Below are 18,304 nucleotides of genomic sequence, written 5' to 3'. Positions count from 1 at the left end.
AAAAAAAAAAGGCCAAACTGGAATTGTTTGCATTTTCCTCTTGTTACCCTGACTATCCCATCTAGATTATTTTATTTTATCTTTTTGAGAAAATATGACCCTGCTTGGCATCCTTTAGTCTGTAGCATGTATGCAGCCTGCCTTGAGATACATGTGTTTCTCTGAAAATACCACAGAGTTAGAGGAAAGTTTAGAAGTGCATTTTAAATTGGTTCCTTGATTGTTTTTTTTAATGATGTGTCCCACAGATAGCATAAGAGAGCCTGATATAAATTGCTGTGTCAGTGGTCGCTGGGACACATATTAACATCAAGCCATGCCGTAGCTGTGTGCAGCATCGCTGTAGTATGGGAGATGGTGATGGCATGCAGGACTGTTGCGCCTATTAAAGAGTCCCGGGGGAAAAGGAGGGGAGGAGCAATAAAGTAATGCAGTAGAAAACGTCCCAGTTGTCCCTGCTATAAAATGCTTTCGGGCCTTCTGGCTGAAGGTAACAAGCAAAGAACGGGTCTGCTCAGCTGTCAGCAGTCATTTAGCAGTGAAATACCACATATTCATTCAGTAATTCTCTGCTTCCTCAGTCCTTTGCTGCTAAACTCACCAAAGAGTAGCTTCCATGAAATCAGTTAGCAGATCTACCTGTTTCCTGCTGGGCAGACGTAGCTGCTGGGAAAAAATCTCACTCAAATTCAGCATTCAGGGGATTGTGAGACCAATTAGTCACCTTAAACTTTCACAAAGGAATCTTTTAAAATAGAGCAGCTAATGTGGCGTGTAGACATCAATAACTTTACCAGCAGTGTATGAGCTCAGCTAGTCACTAATGTCAACCATGTAAAACCTCAGTACTCCCAATTTTTCAGGAGGTGGTATTTATAGAAGTAAATGTATTAGAAGAGCCTTGTGTCCGGGAATGCTTTTCACAAGGGGTGTTTCAAGTACTTAAGAAGATTTTCTGATAGCAGTAGCACCGTGCTGGGGTTGATCTGGTCCTGGTAGATGTCTTTTCTCACTATTCTTAGGCGGTGTGTGTTGAGATGAAAGGGCTCATTATCTAACGCTTTCTTTAGAAGTTAATAAATTTAAGGGACATATTTGATTTTCTCTGCCCCCAATATCAACTGCTAAGAATAAACTGGTTCAGAAGATTTTGTATAGTTCAGGATTCAAAGCCACTTGAATAAACTCAGGTTTTAATAAACAAAAGACTGATGAGATGGTTTGCTGTTTTTCCCTGCACATTTGCCTAAGGCTTTCAGCTGTCCAGAAAAATGACAAACTACATCAAGCAGAAGCAGTTATTGGTGACAGGGTATTTTTTTTAATATTTCATTTCAAGAGACTGGCTGCTAAATTTTTTTTTTCTAGCTCCTGATACGCTCTATTGGCAAACAGCAGGCTAAATCCTGCTTAAAAAAGAGCTCAAAAAGTCTGTGATGATAATCATAAATTTACAAAATCCCTGGAGATAGAAATATTTATATATTAATACTAACCGGAAATGTTTGAAAGGTAACATTTAATAATATTTTAATAATAATTTAATACTGTCTTTTGTAGTAGGATTTTGACCTTTTCATTGCCCTGTGAGCCTGGGATGTTAATAGGAGAAATTGCAGAAGAGACATGTGGAATGTCTGAGATAATTTACCAAGTTCTGCAGGTCCTTTCTTGTGGACAAAAATATCTAAACCTTGAACTTCTTTAACTTGTAGAGGAGCTCAGATTACAATAGTTATGCATGGTGTACAACTTAACTCTCAGCTTGCTATAACATTTTAGAGATTGCTGACTGCCCTGAATGCTTAGGAATTTGTGGGTACGTGCATTAACAAACTCTGAGGGGTTAAGACCACTTGTCGTTAATCCAAAATACAAAAATGCTGCTGCAGCAGAATTGCTTCGAGCTCTTTTAAAAGTCCTTTCAAGTTAAGATGACATTGCTTTTGGTTTTAATATAATGAATTCAGTAAAGCAAGAAGGCACTAGCTGTTCTAGCTGTTGTCACCCTCTGGTGAGGAAAGGGCGGCTTACGGGATTCTCGTTCAGCTAAATAAAGTTTGACTTGCCTGGAGTGTGATAAATTCAAGTGGAGCATTTTCAAGAATAAAGGGCCGAGTGTCTGTAGCTTTTCTGTCTCCAGTAACTTAGGAGAAACTCTGGAAAAGGGGTTGGGGATTGTGGGGTTTCGCAGTGATATCGATCTGTTTTAAAAGAAATAATCAAGTTAGCCTGGTTCATACAACTGCGTGTTACTAATTACTTGGTCTTTGTTTTGACGGCAGCCGCCCCCTACGAGTCCACTGTGCCAGGAGCTTAGGCTGACTTTCCTTACGTGTCCTCGCTTCAGACTGGGGGTTGGTCGGCCTTTCCCTTCCTGTCCTCGCGCAGAAGAGAGCAAATGCTGCCGGCTCCTCTTGGAGCGTGGGTGCTGCGCAGCCAGGAAGGCCCTCCGTGAGGGTACCCGACCGCCGCTTGCTTGCGGGCGCCGTGGCGGTACTTGCTTCCCCCCTTCACTGTTTTACTGGAGCTGGATTGAGCTTGCAGCTGCTCATCCTCTGTGAGGCCAAAATAAGACCTACGAAACAAAACCGTGCCGCCTGCGGCTCCCCTGGGGACGGATGTGAGAACGAACATGTGTAAGTGCTGGGCAAACTTCTGGCAGTCAGTTCTGCAGTAATGAGTTCAGCAGAAGAAACTGCAGTGTGTCTAGAAGCTTTGCCACGTAGTCAGGTGGCTCGGTTTTCCATGTTTGCTGGCGGAGAAATGTGGTGAGAGATGTTGTCTGCACCCTGTAAAATCCTGCCTACCCTCTTTAGCCCTTTAGCCACCCTCCGATTGGCTTTACTGAGGTAGGATTTCCATTTTCCGGAGGTGACGAGTTTGCTTCAGCTAGCTATGTGACTCTTCTCTTTTTTTGACAAACACTGTCAAGGAGGATACATCTTTTTTTTTAATTTTGCATTTATAAAAATCCCATCAGACGCTGCTGACACTCCAGATTGTAGGCACAGAACACTTCAGTGTGGACAAAGACAGCATGTCTAGACTGCAAAGTTTTCTGAAGCCATTCTTAACTGAAATGTTGTGGTTGTTGCTCTGCCCGGCGGGGAGGGGATCTGCCAAGCCTTAGAGGTCCTTTACTGGCAGTGCCCTCAGTGCAGTGCAGCAGGTTCATCTACCAGGAATTATCTCTTCAGGCTTTGAGGACAGAGTGAGCTTTATTAAACAGTGCTTCAGGAGGAGTGACTATTCAAATGCCTTCATGTACTCTTTTAAAAAGAGTGGTAAAGGAATTGTTTCTCATAAACCACCTGCATGCATAAAATATATTATCTATTGCCAGTATCTCCCAGAGATGGATTGCTGATTGAGCCCTGGGTACTCTGTCCTTCCATTTAAAAAGCTGATCATTGATACTTTTCCGAATGTTTCTGTGTCTTTAGTGCTAGTTCAAGCCATGTAATGCATTGCTCCTGCTGGTAGAGAGGACACCGGCTGCATGAGACAAATCCCTGTTCTGTTTCCTCCTCTTCCTACAGTAGAGAATGGCCCATGTTCTTCCCATTTTGTTTCCTGGGAGTTTTGAGATTCACTTTCACTAAAAGACAGGGAGAAAGTAGTAAAGGAAAGCAGGAAGACGGATACATGACTCTGTCACAAAGCCCTTTTCAGAAGCCTTTTCTTCCTTATGAAAAAATTACCTTGTACGTTGCCTATGATTTAGATTGAGTTTTTTCTGCTTGTATTTAAACTCAAATAACTTTTTTAAAGAATAAAACATAAAAATAAAATTTAAACCCAGTCTGTCACCAAAATGTAATGCATTCTAAAGCAAAGCAGAACCTCTGGGCTTTGGTGCTTTGCCAGTTTATCCCTAAAATGCTGCTGCTGTTGTACCTCTCTGGTATAGTTATATTTGAAACATGCACTAGACATTCACCAGGTAGAAGAATTTAGTAGCCAGGGAGTGATGGAGCAGGATTCTTCTGGGAAATTTCTGGGACAACATCCGAGTCAGTGGGAAATGTCTTGGAATTTCTGACCTGAAACCTGTGGCTCTGTCCTCAGTATCAGCCTTCATCTGCTAGTAAGTGTTGGGTAGATTTGAAGTATTCCGCATGCTAAGATGACTTGATTTTTTTCAAATGGTAGGTGGGCTGCCTTTACGGTAGCGAGAGCCTTCTGGTTTCTGCATGAAAATGTGTCCCCCGCTCATCCCATTTTGTGGTCTTTGCTTTCTGGTGATGATGGTATTTGCTTCTGCTGGAGCTGCTCATACCTTCCCCAAGAGCGACATAATGTCGGCACACGTCACCTCGAGTGAACTTACATTGGTGATGCATGTGCTGTGACAGGAGCGGAGCTGCCCCTTTCCTGAAAAGGATCCTACAGTACAGTATAGTCCTGTACTTGATGGGTGATATTCCCCATGATTTTGAAAATGTAATACTTCAGTGCGGAAAGGGGGGGAGGGATAAATGCATCCCAAAGGTATACTAGCCTCCTCTCTGAAGGTTTCAGAGTAAAAGCTCCTTTTACAGGACTGTCCTGACCTTTTATTTTGGGCTTAGGTACCATAGAAGAGCTCTATTAACTGCTGCTCATTTAGAATTATAATTAGGTGTTACCAGATGAGTTCTATAATATTACAATTAAAAAGTTATAAAAAATTTTGTGGTTTTTAATCCTTTATGAATTGGTTAAAATTTAATTCAAAGCACACTGATTGCGAGCTCTTGGTGTATGTGCATAATTATTAAAAACCACAAGGATAAAACCAAAGCAAAGATCTCACATGAAGAATGTATCAGTAAAAACAACTCTGTCCCTTGTGTCACATTGCTGGGGAAAGTTTGAGTGAGGAAGAATCCACACGCTGTTTGAAGGTCACACAGCCAAGGATGTGACTTCCAGAGTCCGCCTTGTTCAATAGGGAAGGGAAGTCGGGGCTCCTCTTGCCATCGTGGAGTACAGATGAGGGGTATCTTTGAGAGCAGGGTTCAGGTGATATCATTGGGGGTAGTAATATTAATTTGTTGAAATGAAGAGTGTCTTGCATTGTGAGAAAAGCTCTTAAGCAAGTGGACAGCAGATGCCTTGGACCTGAGAAAATCAGTTAAATTTTGGATCACCTATTACCAGATCAAGACTACCTTAGTTAATGTGATGCAGAGTGCTGTACTTGTGCAAACATACTCCAGCAATTCAAGTTGATTTTGAGGGGGATAACTTTGTGCTGTCTTCCAGCAGCCAGACTAAAACATAGAACTGGCACAAACACCACGGTGTGTGCTCCAGCTAATTCAGTGAAACTGCCTCTGTGCTCATGCCTGGTTCAGGTCCAGTGTAATGGACAGGGCACGCATCTAGAATCAGTGAAGTGTGATCTCCAACCAAATAAGCTTTCAGAGGGAACATCATCCAGAACACTTTAATGCGTTAGTCTGCAGGTAAGAGAAAGCTTGGACATCTGGTGACATTGCGTATCCGAGAGTAAATGCTCAAAACCTGGAGCACATTGCTCATCCATTGCTAAGAGCCTCAGAGCCCTTGTTTACTGGCAGCAGAGAAGTAGTGCCTTGTGTTGCTGTTGATCTGATATGTTTGGATTTGATGAATAAGATGCTGCGTCTTCTGTCGTTAGTTCAACTCTAGCATTAGCCATGTGTAAGAACGGAGGCTGACTCTTTCCTTTCTTTGGAACTGTACTTGCCAAGACCTGCATAAGATTTTCCTTGTTTTGCGTCATCTGGAAGCTAGGTAACGTCTTTCCCCTTTAAGATCTGCTCTGTTTTTCTACAGAAAGCTTTTTGCCTTCAGGATTTTACGTTCTGACAACTAACAAAATTAAAATAGCTTTCCTCCTAAGTACTGTAAAATGTACATTGGTACATTGAATCGGATTTCAATGGCTCCAAGTATGCATTTCAGCACATTAATGTACAAGTGGATTGAAAAAACAACTAGCAGTAATTTCTTTCCTTGTAAGTTTTACTGAATGGTGTCCCAAGAGGCTGCACATTATATATCCCCTTCAAGTTTTACTCAAGGTCATGTGAAGATGGTAGCCTGGAAGGACAGAGTGAATAATTTCAATAACAAAGCTGTGAAGCTTGTTCAAACAGCATATGGAATGTCCTGTTTTTCAAAGGTCTTTCTATCTGCTGTTGGCAGAAATCTTCATTACAAAAGGGCAGCTTCCTTGTGAAGTACATCATTCTTTTAGGTTGATCTTTTATTAGGATTCAGGTTTATCATGACTCAGACTATTAGCAAGGGGGCATTTCCTAGGTAAAAGAATACATAGGAGTTGTAAGCTCTAATTGAGATACGGAGAAATCATTCTCAAAATTCACGGAAACAGGAATTTTTAAGATTGACTTACTAAAAACCCCCCACAAAACTAACTTTTTGATGAAGCGATTTCTTCTCTTTAATACCTTAGTTAAGGTTGAACTGCAAAACCTGAGGTTTCTGCAGCCATGGGATGGAGTGAAAGAGAATTATTCTGAAGAATGAAGAATATCCTGTGTCTGTACAGTCTGTGCCACGCTGAATGTAAGAGCTGATTGCTTCTGCTGTCTCTCTTGAATGTAGAAATGCAGAAGCCATTATAGGTTGCTACATTGCTGCCGTGTACTCATAACTCTTGGCTAGCAAAACATGTTTTTTCTAGTAACTAAAATTGTGCAGGATATTGAAGGCAAAAAACCACATATGTTTATTGTGCATTTTATGGTGTATGGGCATCCTTAAGAGGTACAGAATCACACAAAGTGCAAGAAGCAGTGAGAAGTGTACAGAGGTGTTGATGTGCCTGATTCATCTGAGAGCTGTAGGTAATGTTTACTTTTGATGTTGCATTTACTTAATTTCTTTGTGAGGTTGGGAGAGGCAGTTGTACAGGTTCATTAAAAACGTGAAGAATTTTTTTTAGCCTCCCACCTCTTCTCATCTCCTCAGTCCGAAGTAGATGAGGTTGTGCATTGTTGGTAAGGTGCACACAGCGCGGATAGGCAGCCATGTGAAACATTGCCGAGAAGGTTTCAGTACTTGCATGGAGCACGTACTGCATTGCACACATGCCGCTTTGTTGCAGAATGTCTGCAGGAAAATGTGAGCGTGGAAACAAATTTTGGCCTGTTCTGCTATACAGAGTCCTGGGAATTGCTTTGTGGCATGAAAGACAGGCTTGCTGGAAGATGGTTGGTCTGTCCAGAAAGTGTTGGATTTGCTGCAGTCTTGACGCAGCTGTTATCTAGGTCTCTCTAGCCAGGAAGTAACTAGGAAACCTATTGCTTTGATCTGCCAAACAGAGACGACTTGCAAAATATATTAATTGATTTTCTTCCATCACACTGTTTTGAACCTACAGTGGCAGATCTGAATAAGACAAAATTTGATGCGTAGATGTTCCATGTGTCTTACTAGACAGAATGCGATACAAGAAATGTGAATTTAATTTTTAGACCTAATTGCTACTGAAGGAGAGAGATTGTATTTTTGGATTGAGTCACAGGAGTCCGAGTTAAGACTGACTTTTCACTATTAAATCAGGATTTCTTAATTTATAGGCAGTTTGGTTTCTTCATCTTAAATAAGCATTATATTATACCTGAGACTTGATTTTTATTTACAGTCCTTTAATAAGGCTTGGTACTATGAAGAATGTACTACTTCAGAGGACATTTTCCTTTGTCGGAGCAAAGCAAATGGGCCATAGTAAGAAAAAATAAATAAATAAATTTAGCATCTTATTATACTAAGCTTGATTGCATCCCAGCTTCTTTATAGGTTGCAGAAATGGTTTTCATTTTTCATGCAGTGGACAGAACACAATTGCATGAAACTTGTGCTTTTGTAATTCTTACTTATTAATTGCAAAGGTAATCTCTGGGTGCTGTCTTCCATGGTAACAGCCCAGTTCCTCTGGAGCCAGAGGACTGCAGAATGCCGAGGGCATTCTGTAAGGAGAGAATTCAGTTTAATAATCTAATAAGACCATTCACCCTAACAGGCTATGTTAACTACCTGCATATAAACCGAGCACATGTAATGTTGGGGCAAAGGTTAGAGAAGCAGTTTCTTGGAAAGGCTAGCTCTGGAGCACACCGAAGAAGCAGCTATTCTTGTTTTAGCCCTCAGTAAGGTACAATAATGGGATTCAAGAAGCATCTGTAGTTGAGACAGTATTAGCAACTATGATATAATTAACTTCAAAACCCTTTAGGAAAGAGTGATTCCAAAATAATTTTGAAAACGTTCACAGTTTCACTAGATGAGAATTACGAAAAGTTTAATTGGACGTATAAACGCCCTAGTAGGGCATAAGTTGTCTGCTAAATGACAGTGCTAGGAAGTGACTTCCCCATGGGCAGCCTGCTGCTGTCTCTGCTTGCCGTGTCTTTGGAGCTGGCTGGTGTAGGCTGCTGTCATGGGCAGGATCCAGCCTAAGCGGGGACTTGGATCTGGGCCAGCGTAGCAATGCTGTGCCATCAGTGGTGGTAAGCATGTCTAGAAAGGGGGTCGCTAAGATGTGTTTGAATTGGCTGTTTCATGGTAGTTTGGTGGACCTGTGGAGAAGGATCATTGCCTCTGGCAGCAGGATCAGAGCAATAAGTCCTGTTTATTCAATTATGGCACGTGGCAATGGCTGAGAGATTGGGGCAGAGGTTTTGTTGTCAGCATGTGCAGGAGCTCCAGAGCCCAACTTAAAATCAGCCTGGACACAAGTTATCGCCCGGTGTTAATCTGTGTCTCACCTGTGTACTTGTCAAGGTGGTGGTGTTGCCTGAGTCATCAGGGTTAAAGTTGTTTGGAGGGTCCTCACTTACATCTTCATGAGTGGCCACCACAGGGTAGATGCAGTCACAGTGAGCTGTAAGGGCAAAGTAGAAGACCAAATTATGAGAATGACAGTAAACTTCAGAAAGGACAATTGAAAAGAAGGTGAACAAGTTACTCAAAGCATTCCTAAAATTAAAAAAAAAAAAAAAGTAAAAATAGAAAAGAAAAAGTGGGGGGAAAAAAACCCAAAGCGGTGAAACATTTTCTTGATGTGGTTTGAAACCTATAAGCATTAGAAAGCAAGCTGGAAAAAGCATTTAAACTAGCAAGGTCTGGAATGATTCAAGTTAGCCAAATGGCAGGTTTGAGAAGCTGTTTGAGCTGAAGAGAGATGCTTCAAAATTTGGAAATCCAACTCCCAGATATTAGTAGTAGAGAGCATAAAGTATAACAAGCATAAAAGGAAAACTGAGAGATCCAAGGTGGGCTTTGAAGATCTAATGTCTGTACATAGAAGATAAATTATTTAAGCAAAGCAGAAGCCATTGTCTTGTGCGAAAACTGGGCTTAATGGATGATGGGAGGTTAAAGACAGCAATTAAGGGAGAAAAGGATACTGCTAAAAAGGGAAGTGATTCATCTGCATCAATTTTTAACTGCTAAAAATGTTGTGGAAGACCTAGTACTATATCCAGTCTTTCTAAATGATAAAGATAAGCAAGTTACTGAAATTGAGGTCCTCACAAAGGCAGCTTTGGAATAAGCTATTAATCTGAAAAGCAGTAAATGAGCAGACCCCAATAATATGCTATACTGTATAAAACACAGCTGAACTTCCAGCAGAAGTAAGGGATTTTTCATTAAAAAGAGATACTTTTCCAGAAGAAAATTCTTTACCTATATTACTTGTACACAGATTGAAGCAGTAATTAGTAAGAGAACAAAATACTTGAAAGATCATGTGTTCATAGAGTCTAACTGTAATGGATTTGGCAAAGGAAAACTGTTCCAATAGCTGCTTGAAATTTAAATGTCCAAGAGCAGACAGGAGCAGGCTTAAAATTTGCTCGTATTCCCAAAGGTCTCACAAAAATTTCTAAAGTGAGGACACTAAAGAAGCTGAGTAGACATGGGGTTAGAGGAAGAGCATTGTTATAAATAAGAAAGTGATAGGAAAGAGAAAGCAAAAACTCAACTAAATAATCATTTTCTCTTGTCGTAGATTATTTGGAAAAGAGGTCTCTAAACTGTTTTTTGGATTTCAGTGATTTAATACATTTTTCATGCTCCATAAATGGAGAGTGAAGTAGCAAAGTTTTCTAATGGCAAGGGTGCATTAGGAATGAGCTACTGAGTGTATAAGAAGATACAATGGATCTTGCCTGTGTAGCACTGCTCACCCATCTCTGAAAGGAGACTGCTGACGTAGACTGGTTCAGAGGGATGGAGACTTGAACAAGGAAACTGCTGGGAAGAAAGAGCTAAAGAATGTGAACTCTTACAGTAGGCTAGGAAGAAATGAGGGGCTGTAGGGATTATTCATAGGGTTTAATTTGCTCTCAAGCCAAGAGGCACCATGCAGATTCTTGAAGTGAAGGATAGATTATCACTCATCTGATAAATCATTTGCGTTCTTGCTGTTTTGGTTAAAATAGTGCTGGTGCTCACCAGACCTTATGTCTGATCCGCTTTGGCTGTTTGCGTCAGTCTGAGAGATGTGAGACCGATGGGTTTGGCATTGCTGAAGCCCGATGCAGGAATAGTGGCACCGCAGCTGTACAGTAAGTAGAAATCAGCTGCAGTATGCTGTGAGCAGCAAGCCCCAAAGGACAGATTTTCCGGCTGTCCCTTCTCTTTATTTGAAAACCTTATGTTATACATCCTGGGTGTCCAAGGCCATATGCTGAGGAACTGGAGTTCAGAGGAGAGGATTTGGTACCATGTGATTTAGTTTATCCTGTTTGCTATTGTGCTGAATGGAAGTCTGTAAGTGTGTGGTCATTTATATTAAGAATATAATGTCATTTGTATAGTAATTTGAAGTAGTAGTGCAGGAATCCTTGTAGGAATGGTTGATGCACAAGCATGTTCCTCAACATTAGTAGAGTTTGCTGGTAGTTAGGGAATAGCTGAATTTCTCTTTAATTTTTGTAGGATTTTCTACTGCCCTGGTTGTTCAATCCATGTGTCTGATTGCACTGCTGGGCTTATTCCTATAAAAATAATAAAGACCTCAGTTGGAAGGGTGATATGCATGTAATAGTTTATTTCTTTTTAGGAGACTTTACAGCAGGCATTAAGAACCTATGCACTTAGATAGGATGATCTACAGTGATCTGTATTTAGTGTTCAGTGTGAATGATGGCTGGGCTTGTAAGGCCCAAGGCTGATCTATATTTTAAATGAATGGTATGACTTATCACTGTAGTTATTTAACAGGGCCCTTCATAATCCCTGTTCCAGTGGAAAAAATCCTCCTTTTTATCTAGGACCGTCTCTCTTTGCCTGCAGGCAGTGACACCTTTAGAAATTAATATCTTCAGAAGCAAATGTGGCCAATTAAGCGGACAGCAATATCCAAGCTGTGCTTGCATCCTACCTAAACACTTGTCTTTCCCTCTGCTCCTCTCCTTGGATCAAGTTTGCGTTTGTGTGTTCAGAATCACAGATATCCATAGCTGGGCCAGCTTGCTACTGAAGTCTTCACACTGTTTTTGTTTTTTTAATGCTTTGCCTAAATAAGGAAGGAGAATCTTTTTAAAGTACTACTGCATTGTTCATTGCTGTTATGTACGTTCTCCCCCCACCCCATCTGTCTGTGTTCAAGATTTTTTTTCTAGAGTCTTGTTTTGTTTTGTTGGGTTTTTTTTTTTCATTTCCCTGTTTTTAATCTTCATCAGTTCAGATGATGGAATGTTTTCCTGCTGGGGTCTGTTCTCTCTTCTGTTTTCTTCTTTGGAAAGTTTACTGGAAATATTCAACATAAACTTTCCTTTGCTCCGTCTCATTCCATTACTCACAGTTATGTGCCCATGGCTAATTATACTCCTTCACTCCTTTCTTGGTGTTTGTATCCTCCTTGTGCTTGCAGATGGTTATCAAATAACCCATCTTGCTCAGCCAGTCTGTCTAGCCCTTGTGACTTGACAGAGATATTTATCCTTCCCAGTTCTGAATCACTTTGCTCATCCCTTCTCTCCAGATGGTTTGAGATTCTTCAAACTGATGCCCTGGGCCTGTTCACACCTGGGTCCTTGAGGTGATACCTTTGTCTAGTGTAGCAGTCACGTTCGCTTTTGGCCATTTTATTGTATTGCAAGTTCATATGAAATTCCTCCCTAAATCTGCTTTGGTGTTACCGTCTTCCATATACCTCCCCACTGAATCTCTCTAGTATGTTCCCTGACTGTGGGAATTTGGAGTGAAATGAGACTCATTTTGTCTTTTTTGGCCATATTGTTATACTCCCTGAGTCTCTTTATATTATATTTCTTGCTAAAGAAACCCAAAGAATCTATGCTAAAGGAATACTAATGTTGTGAAGTGAAACATTCAAAAGTCATTAACTCCCTGTGTAACTGTGCTTCTACAACTTTTAATGTGTGCAGTATGATGTTCTTGAATTATATGGTGCCTCATGGTTTTCCTCATCCTCATTCAGAGCTCAGATGAGAAGTTATATCCTGAATGAAGCAGCTGAGCTGTAACCGATTATTGTTCTCATTTTTAATAGAACAAATAGCTACCTCATTTTCTGTGTGACATGTGCCCCCTCCTTGCTTGGTCAGTTTTTAATTAACATTGCTTATATGACACCCCAAAGTATTGTGGTGATTGGGTCCCTCTGGAGCACAGCTTTTCCTTCCTGTATTTGTGTAAAATACAAGGTTATGGGTAGGTGTCCAGAAAGAAAATTGGTTTTCTTTTTATGTTGCACATGTGGTAGAGTTGGGAAAAGCTGATGCAGTTTTAGCCCCTTTTTCACTAGCACTTGAAGGGCTTCCAGTTGATATCTTCTGACCTGTGTCTTTGGACTCAAGAACACCTAAGAAGTTTCCACTTTCAGAAGCAAACACAATTGTTTCAGCTTCCTTTATGAGAAGGTATTATTTTGTTGTCAGGTCAGATAAGGACGTTGCTTATGCACCGGACTTGCCTTCCTGGCCTGTAAGCTTCTAGAGAGAATCTTGCCGTGTTTCTCCACAATCAGGATGTCAGCAGTCACACACAAAACTGAATCTGACAGTTCTTTGGGTGTGTGGGGATTCCTACAGGGAACACTGTACTGACTTGTCAGATACTTGGGGTACATCTGCCCCTAGGTAGGTTAAACTTAAAAAAAAAAAAAAAAAAGGGGGGGGGGAGGGGAGAGGATTAGTGCAAAACTTTTGTCCCTATTTTGTAATGGGTTTGTTTATTTTGGGGATGCTTCTCTTCAGTGTGCCATTCCTGGGTAGTGACCCATGTGACACTTTCTTCAGTTCAGTTTATCTTCCAGAAGAGTTCATAGAGGACACAAGCTACTCAGTGTTGGTTTGCAGTTCCTCTTGACTCTTGAAAGTTGACTGCTTTTTCTAATCTCTTTTCAGCCTCCTGTGGGACATACTCATTGCCAGAATTTCCTAGTACCATATGAGCTGTTGGTATTCTTGGCTCTGTTTTAAATGAGTCCAGCTTTTTCTGCTTGTTTGAAAGAATCAAACCATGTAGGTTTCAAAAATGTTCTCAAGACCTCCTCTTTTGCATCCACCTGCCCCACAGCAAAATCGTCTATATTTAAAACATTTGCTATTTTTTTGTTGTGCTTTCCAGCTTTTTAGTTTTCTGCGAGACTAGCACTCGGTGTTTCTAACATTGAGTATGGAGCAGAGGAAGGAGTTTAACTTGCTAAACTCAGAGATGTTTTTACACAGCCATCTGGAATGCTTAACCTCAGCCTCCTTTTGGGTTACGTGGACTAGGGTTTATAATATTGCCAGGACCAGATGCAGAAGTGGCAATGAGAATGTACATGCATTTTTGAAAGACCTTTCCGAACAGTATCTGGGCTCCCAGATGCAATATTAGTAGTGGGATGCTAGCAAAAGCAGTGAGATTAAATGAGGGTTTAAAGGAAGGAACTTGAGGTCATGGGAGACAATTCCAGATGCAAGACAGCAGCTTGAAGAGGCATTAGGTTGTGGGGGCAAATGGAATGTAAGGGTATTAAGAGCATTAGTTGGTTGTCAGTATAATCTATTTAATTCATTACCGAAGTCTACCTCACTTGATTTATAGCTAATTTCCTTCTTATGCTGCCTTTCTACTTCAGGAAACCAGAATTTTCTACCCCAAAGGCTGTAGCTTTGGTTCAAGGATGCTGTTCATGACTCTGAAAGTAACATTGGCCTTCAAAGGGTTAACTGTGTTTCAACTAACATCCCACTTTGAATATCGGGTTGTTTTGTTGGGGGGAGAGCAATTGTCTTCTAAAAATGGGAGAGCTGGACCACTTGGAGAGTCTTTTTCATGTTTTCAGTTTCAGAAGAGAATGACAGTTACTCAGTTTTATAAAAATTTAAACCATTTCAATCTAAAGGGCTTTAAATATTGTATGCAGTCAACTTTTCTATATACAGAGCAAAGGTAGAAAGAGGGAGTGGAGAAGAATCTTCCTTTTGAGGGCCAAAGGTGCTCTATTACATTTGGAGGGACAGACAGCAGTCTTGCATAAGAAAGTCTGGCTTATCTTCCAGATGGTAAATTATTACAGAGCACTAAACAGTTGCAAAAAGATCAAGTCTATAAAGAATCTGGTAGAGTAACTGACAATTCATCAGTTTTGCATGGTGCAAGTTGTATGTATCTCATGGGCTCGAGAGGAAAGTTTTAAATCTGTCAAGCCTGAAACTGGAGAGACCTTGAATACATTTGCTGAAAGGAGACAGAAATCAAGAGACAGACCTATTCTTTAGCTGAGGTTTTTGTGTTGCTGAGAGTTGCTCCTGAATGAGGGCCATGGAGGTGCCATTCACATGACTTCTGAGCAATCTGCACTCAAGATACTCCATTAGATCAGGCACTTTTGTTGTTAATGGAAGTGAATGAAAGAGGAAAAGCTCTCTGAAAGCTATTCATCCTCAATGTGGTCTGATACATACCTAAGATGTTTTCAGCACCACCTGTAAAACTTGTTCTCTGTCCTAATCTGAGAGAGTTTGACACACATCATTAGTTTTGACACAGTAATTTCAACCCTCGGTGTTTTTTTCCCAAGAGTAGCCTCTTAAAATTCTGGCTGCTGTTGAGCCAGATGTAATGCTGCTTAACGTGTGCTTCAGTGGGTTTGTTTTTCTGGACTGCACAAATTAGCACCGTGCACACAGAATTTAGAGACTTAATCTTCACTCTTAATCCAGGCACCACTTCTCGTTCCCTCGTGTGCTGTATTTGGAGAGCTGTCTAACGCTGGGCAAACTGCTTGGGGATTGAATTGAGTTTCCCTTTGGAAAAGAGTTGATGCTGCTATAAAGATACAGCTATTTGTATCCGTCTCTGCAGTGTAAGACATGTTAATGGTGCTTTTAGTAATTCTTTGGCGAGAGACAAATGAGGATTTGGAGGCTGGAGATCAACAAAGGGAACTGAATGTGTGGCTCATATGAAGCGCCTTTCTTTCAGCATGCAAAATCTTGCCGCTGAGCTTACTTGGATTTATTTTTTTCATTGAGGTAATAAAAGCAGGATGAGATGATCAGTATTCTCTCTGCATCTAAGCTAGAACTAGGTTATTTTGTAAAGTATTTTCAGATGTCTTGGCTGTAGAAGACATTGCATAAATAAAGATTTCTTTGTATTGTATGATATTATAACGTGTGAAAAGATTTACTGTGCAAATATAGTAACAGAATGGAGAAAAATTGTGATCTGCTGTTTGTTAGTATGATGCAATGTAAATATTTGCCTAGATGGATTCTCCTGAGATTTCCTGCGGATTTTCCCAAACACTGTCATAGCTGGCATTTTTTGAACACTTTATGTTTTTGTCAGAAGTAAATATGTTCATAACTTGCAATACTTACCTCCATCAATGGCTCTGTCTCCGCTACCTCCCCCCCCCCCGAAAAAGACAATTCCTCTTCCAAAAATCCAGCAAAACAAATATACCTTTGTTAGAGCAAACTTAAGCATACTTTTGAAATGTCTGTGAGCAAGAGTAGTGTGCTGGGTCATGCCGTGTACGGTGTGCGCCCACAGGTACTTTGCTTCAAGGATACTCATGGGACCCAGAATCATGTCACGTGTGTTCAGCACTAGACATCTCATTTCACCAAGGCACTGCTGCAGTCTCAGGAAACCTTCAGGTCTTAAGTCTTTTCCCCATCACCCTGCTGGTTGTCACTGAATTTCAGGCTGACATCTGCCAATGTGAGATTTTTTTTTATTATTAATGTTTTGTTACCAACTTTCAGTTGCAGCTTAGCTAAAGAAAGTCTCATTGACTCTTGAAGGACTCTTGAGCTTGCATTGAGATGCCCAGCGCTGAAAGACTGAGCCCCCATCCTTTAAAATTTGTCTTAACAGACAAATTGTAGGCAAACTTTTACCTTTAAGTAAAATGAGTCTATTCTATAGAAAAGATAAAGGAGAAGATGCACAGGAATTACATTCCTTTTAAATACTTGTCCTTTTGGTTGAATTTCAAGGCATTTTTTTATTTCTATATCCAAGCAGATGCCCGAGTCAAGCCAATTCCCAAGACAATTTTCTTTGCTTTGGAGAAGGCAAATCGGAAAGATGGTTAAATTTCACTTAGATACATCTGTATTTATGTATCTACAGTGTACTTTGTGATATCAACAGTTAATCCAAGTATTGTATTTGATCATTTTCCTTTTCTCTCCCCCTGCCTCTCGGTTTACAGGAGTGAGTCTGTGTCTGTAACGCTGAATGTACTGACCACTTGCCTCAGACGGAAGAGGACTCGCTCTGCTTTGGAATATGGTGCCTAACTTCTGCGTCCCAGTATTCACTGTGCCAGCAGTCATTCTGTGCTGCTTGATGCTGCCTTCAGCAGGAGCGGACAGTAAGTACCATTATAATTTTTGAAACCTTGAATACCTTGCAAATTTTCTTTCAACAAATATTAAACCTTCTTTGCATGTAAAGGAAAGGAAACACTGAGGACTAGGGAATAACCCCCAAAATATCTGTTTTTTTTTCCAGTGTGTGCAATGCAGATAAGCGGTATGTGTCTGAAGGGGCACAAGTAGAACTAAAAAGACTCACAAAATTTATTCAAACACAAGAAGAGCTTCTGTAACAGCTGCAAGATCAAAACCTGACAATTTGATTTTTAACATCTACAGATGAGTAAAGAAAATTGGGGGTGGAGGAAGAGAGAAATATTGTGGTCACAGTAATCTCTGTTACTTTATTTTCCTTGTTCTTTTACTAGCTCTCATGATTTCTGTAGCACTGAGGGGTGTCTCTCGAGTCATCTGGGTGACTGAGAGCTGCTGGGAAAGGATGCGAAATTTTTCCCTGCTGGTGTGACTCTCCTAGACCTGTATTTCAGTAGAATTAAAGCGCAACATTTCCTTGTGGGGTGCTTTAAGCTGCTGTGTCCACCTCTGTTGTTCTGATAGTCTTGCGGAGCCACTGTGTCTGCCTTTGATTATCTCTATCGAGGAGAGAAATGAGAAAGGTGTGCACAAAAGGCCATTGTGGAGAGACAAGAGGAGAAACTGGGCTAATGGTGGGCTAGTGAAAATGCCTTGAAGCGAGCGTGTTGTGCAGAGCGCAGGAAACCTTGCAGGTTCACTGTGTAGTCATAACTCATGGCATGTATTTGCTAGGCTATTCCAAGTTATTTGTGCAATCATATCTAAAGGCACCTCCCCTTCTTTTTATTTTTTCCCTTTTTTAAATTAAAAAAAATTTTTTTTAATCAGTAACTGGTTTCTTTCCTCCCTTCACATCTTCCCACACCACAACATGCTCCAGATGTCCTCCTATTTGCCTACTTCTCTTTTGAATGGGATTGTCTTCTCCACCAAACATTTTTGTTGTGCAGCTTCCTGGCTGCTGGCAGTTCCTCACCACAATGAGAAGTGGTGCAATTTCTGAGGTGGAAAGCGTGCCTTAGGAAGTCAGTCTTCACTGCAGCTCTCTGCCACCACCTCAGAGCAGGGCAGCCCGTCACATGTAGGCATGGTGCTTTGGTTGGTAGCTGCACATACCTGTGCATCACTGAATGCTTTTGTGTGTTAACATGTAATAGTTTTAGAAGATTTGCTTTTCAGAGCAGGCCAAACATTTGAATGTTTGTTGTAGATGCTTTGGCAGTTGTGAATATTCAGTGCCTCTGAAAGTGCCCAGGGCTCCTGGGGCGCCTCAGCCAGAACAGAGAGGTGACTGCGATGTGCCTCCTGTGCTGCCACCAACCATCTGCTTCTCCCTCCAGCTGCAGTTTGTCACCAGGCTTGTAATTAAGTTGTGATTCTGTGAAAGTTGAAGGAGAACTTGATACCAG

General features: G+C 40.9%; 1 protein-coding gene across 1 annotated transcript in view; it reads left to right on the top strand.

Annotated features, from left to right (window-relative positions):
- Positions 1 to 18,304, top strand: part of PTPRF (protein tyrosine phosphatase, receptor type F) — a 300,767-nt gene that overhangs the window by 26,094 nt on the left and 256,369 nt on the right. Inside the window, exon 2 of the mRNA XM_026086910.1 lies at positions 16,694 to 16,855. Within this exon, the coding sequence (XP_025942695.1) occupies positions 16,771 to 16,855 (85 nt within the window). The 5' untranslated portion in view covers positions 16,694 to 16,770. The remainder of the gene's footprint in view (positions 1 to 16,693; positions 16,856 to 18,304) is intronic.

Source organism: Apteryx rowi, unplaced genomic scaffold, assembly GCF_003343035.1.
Source record: "Apteryx rowi isolate R43461 unplaced genomic scaffold, aptRow1 scaffold_7, whole genome shotgun sequence".
Classification (NCBI taxonomy): Eukaryota; Metazoa; Chordata; class Aves; order Apterygiformes; family Apterygidae; genus Apteryx; species Apteryx rowi.
This window is presented reverse-complemented; position numbering and strand designations above follow the sequence as displayed.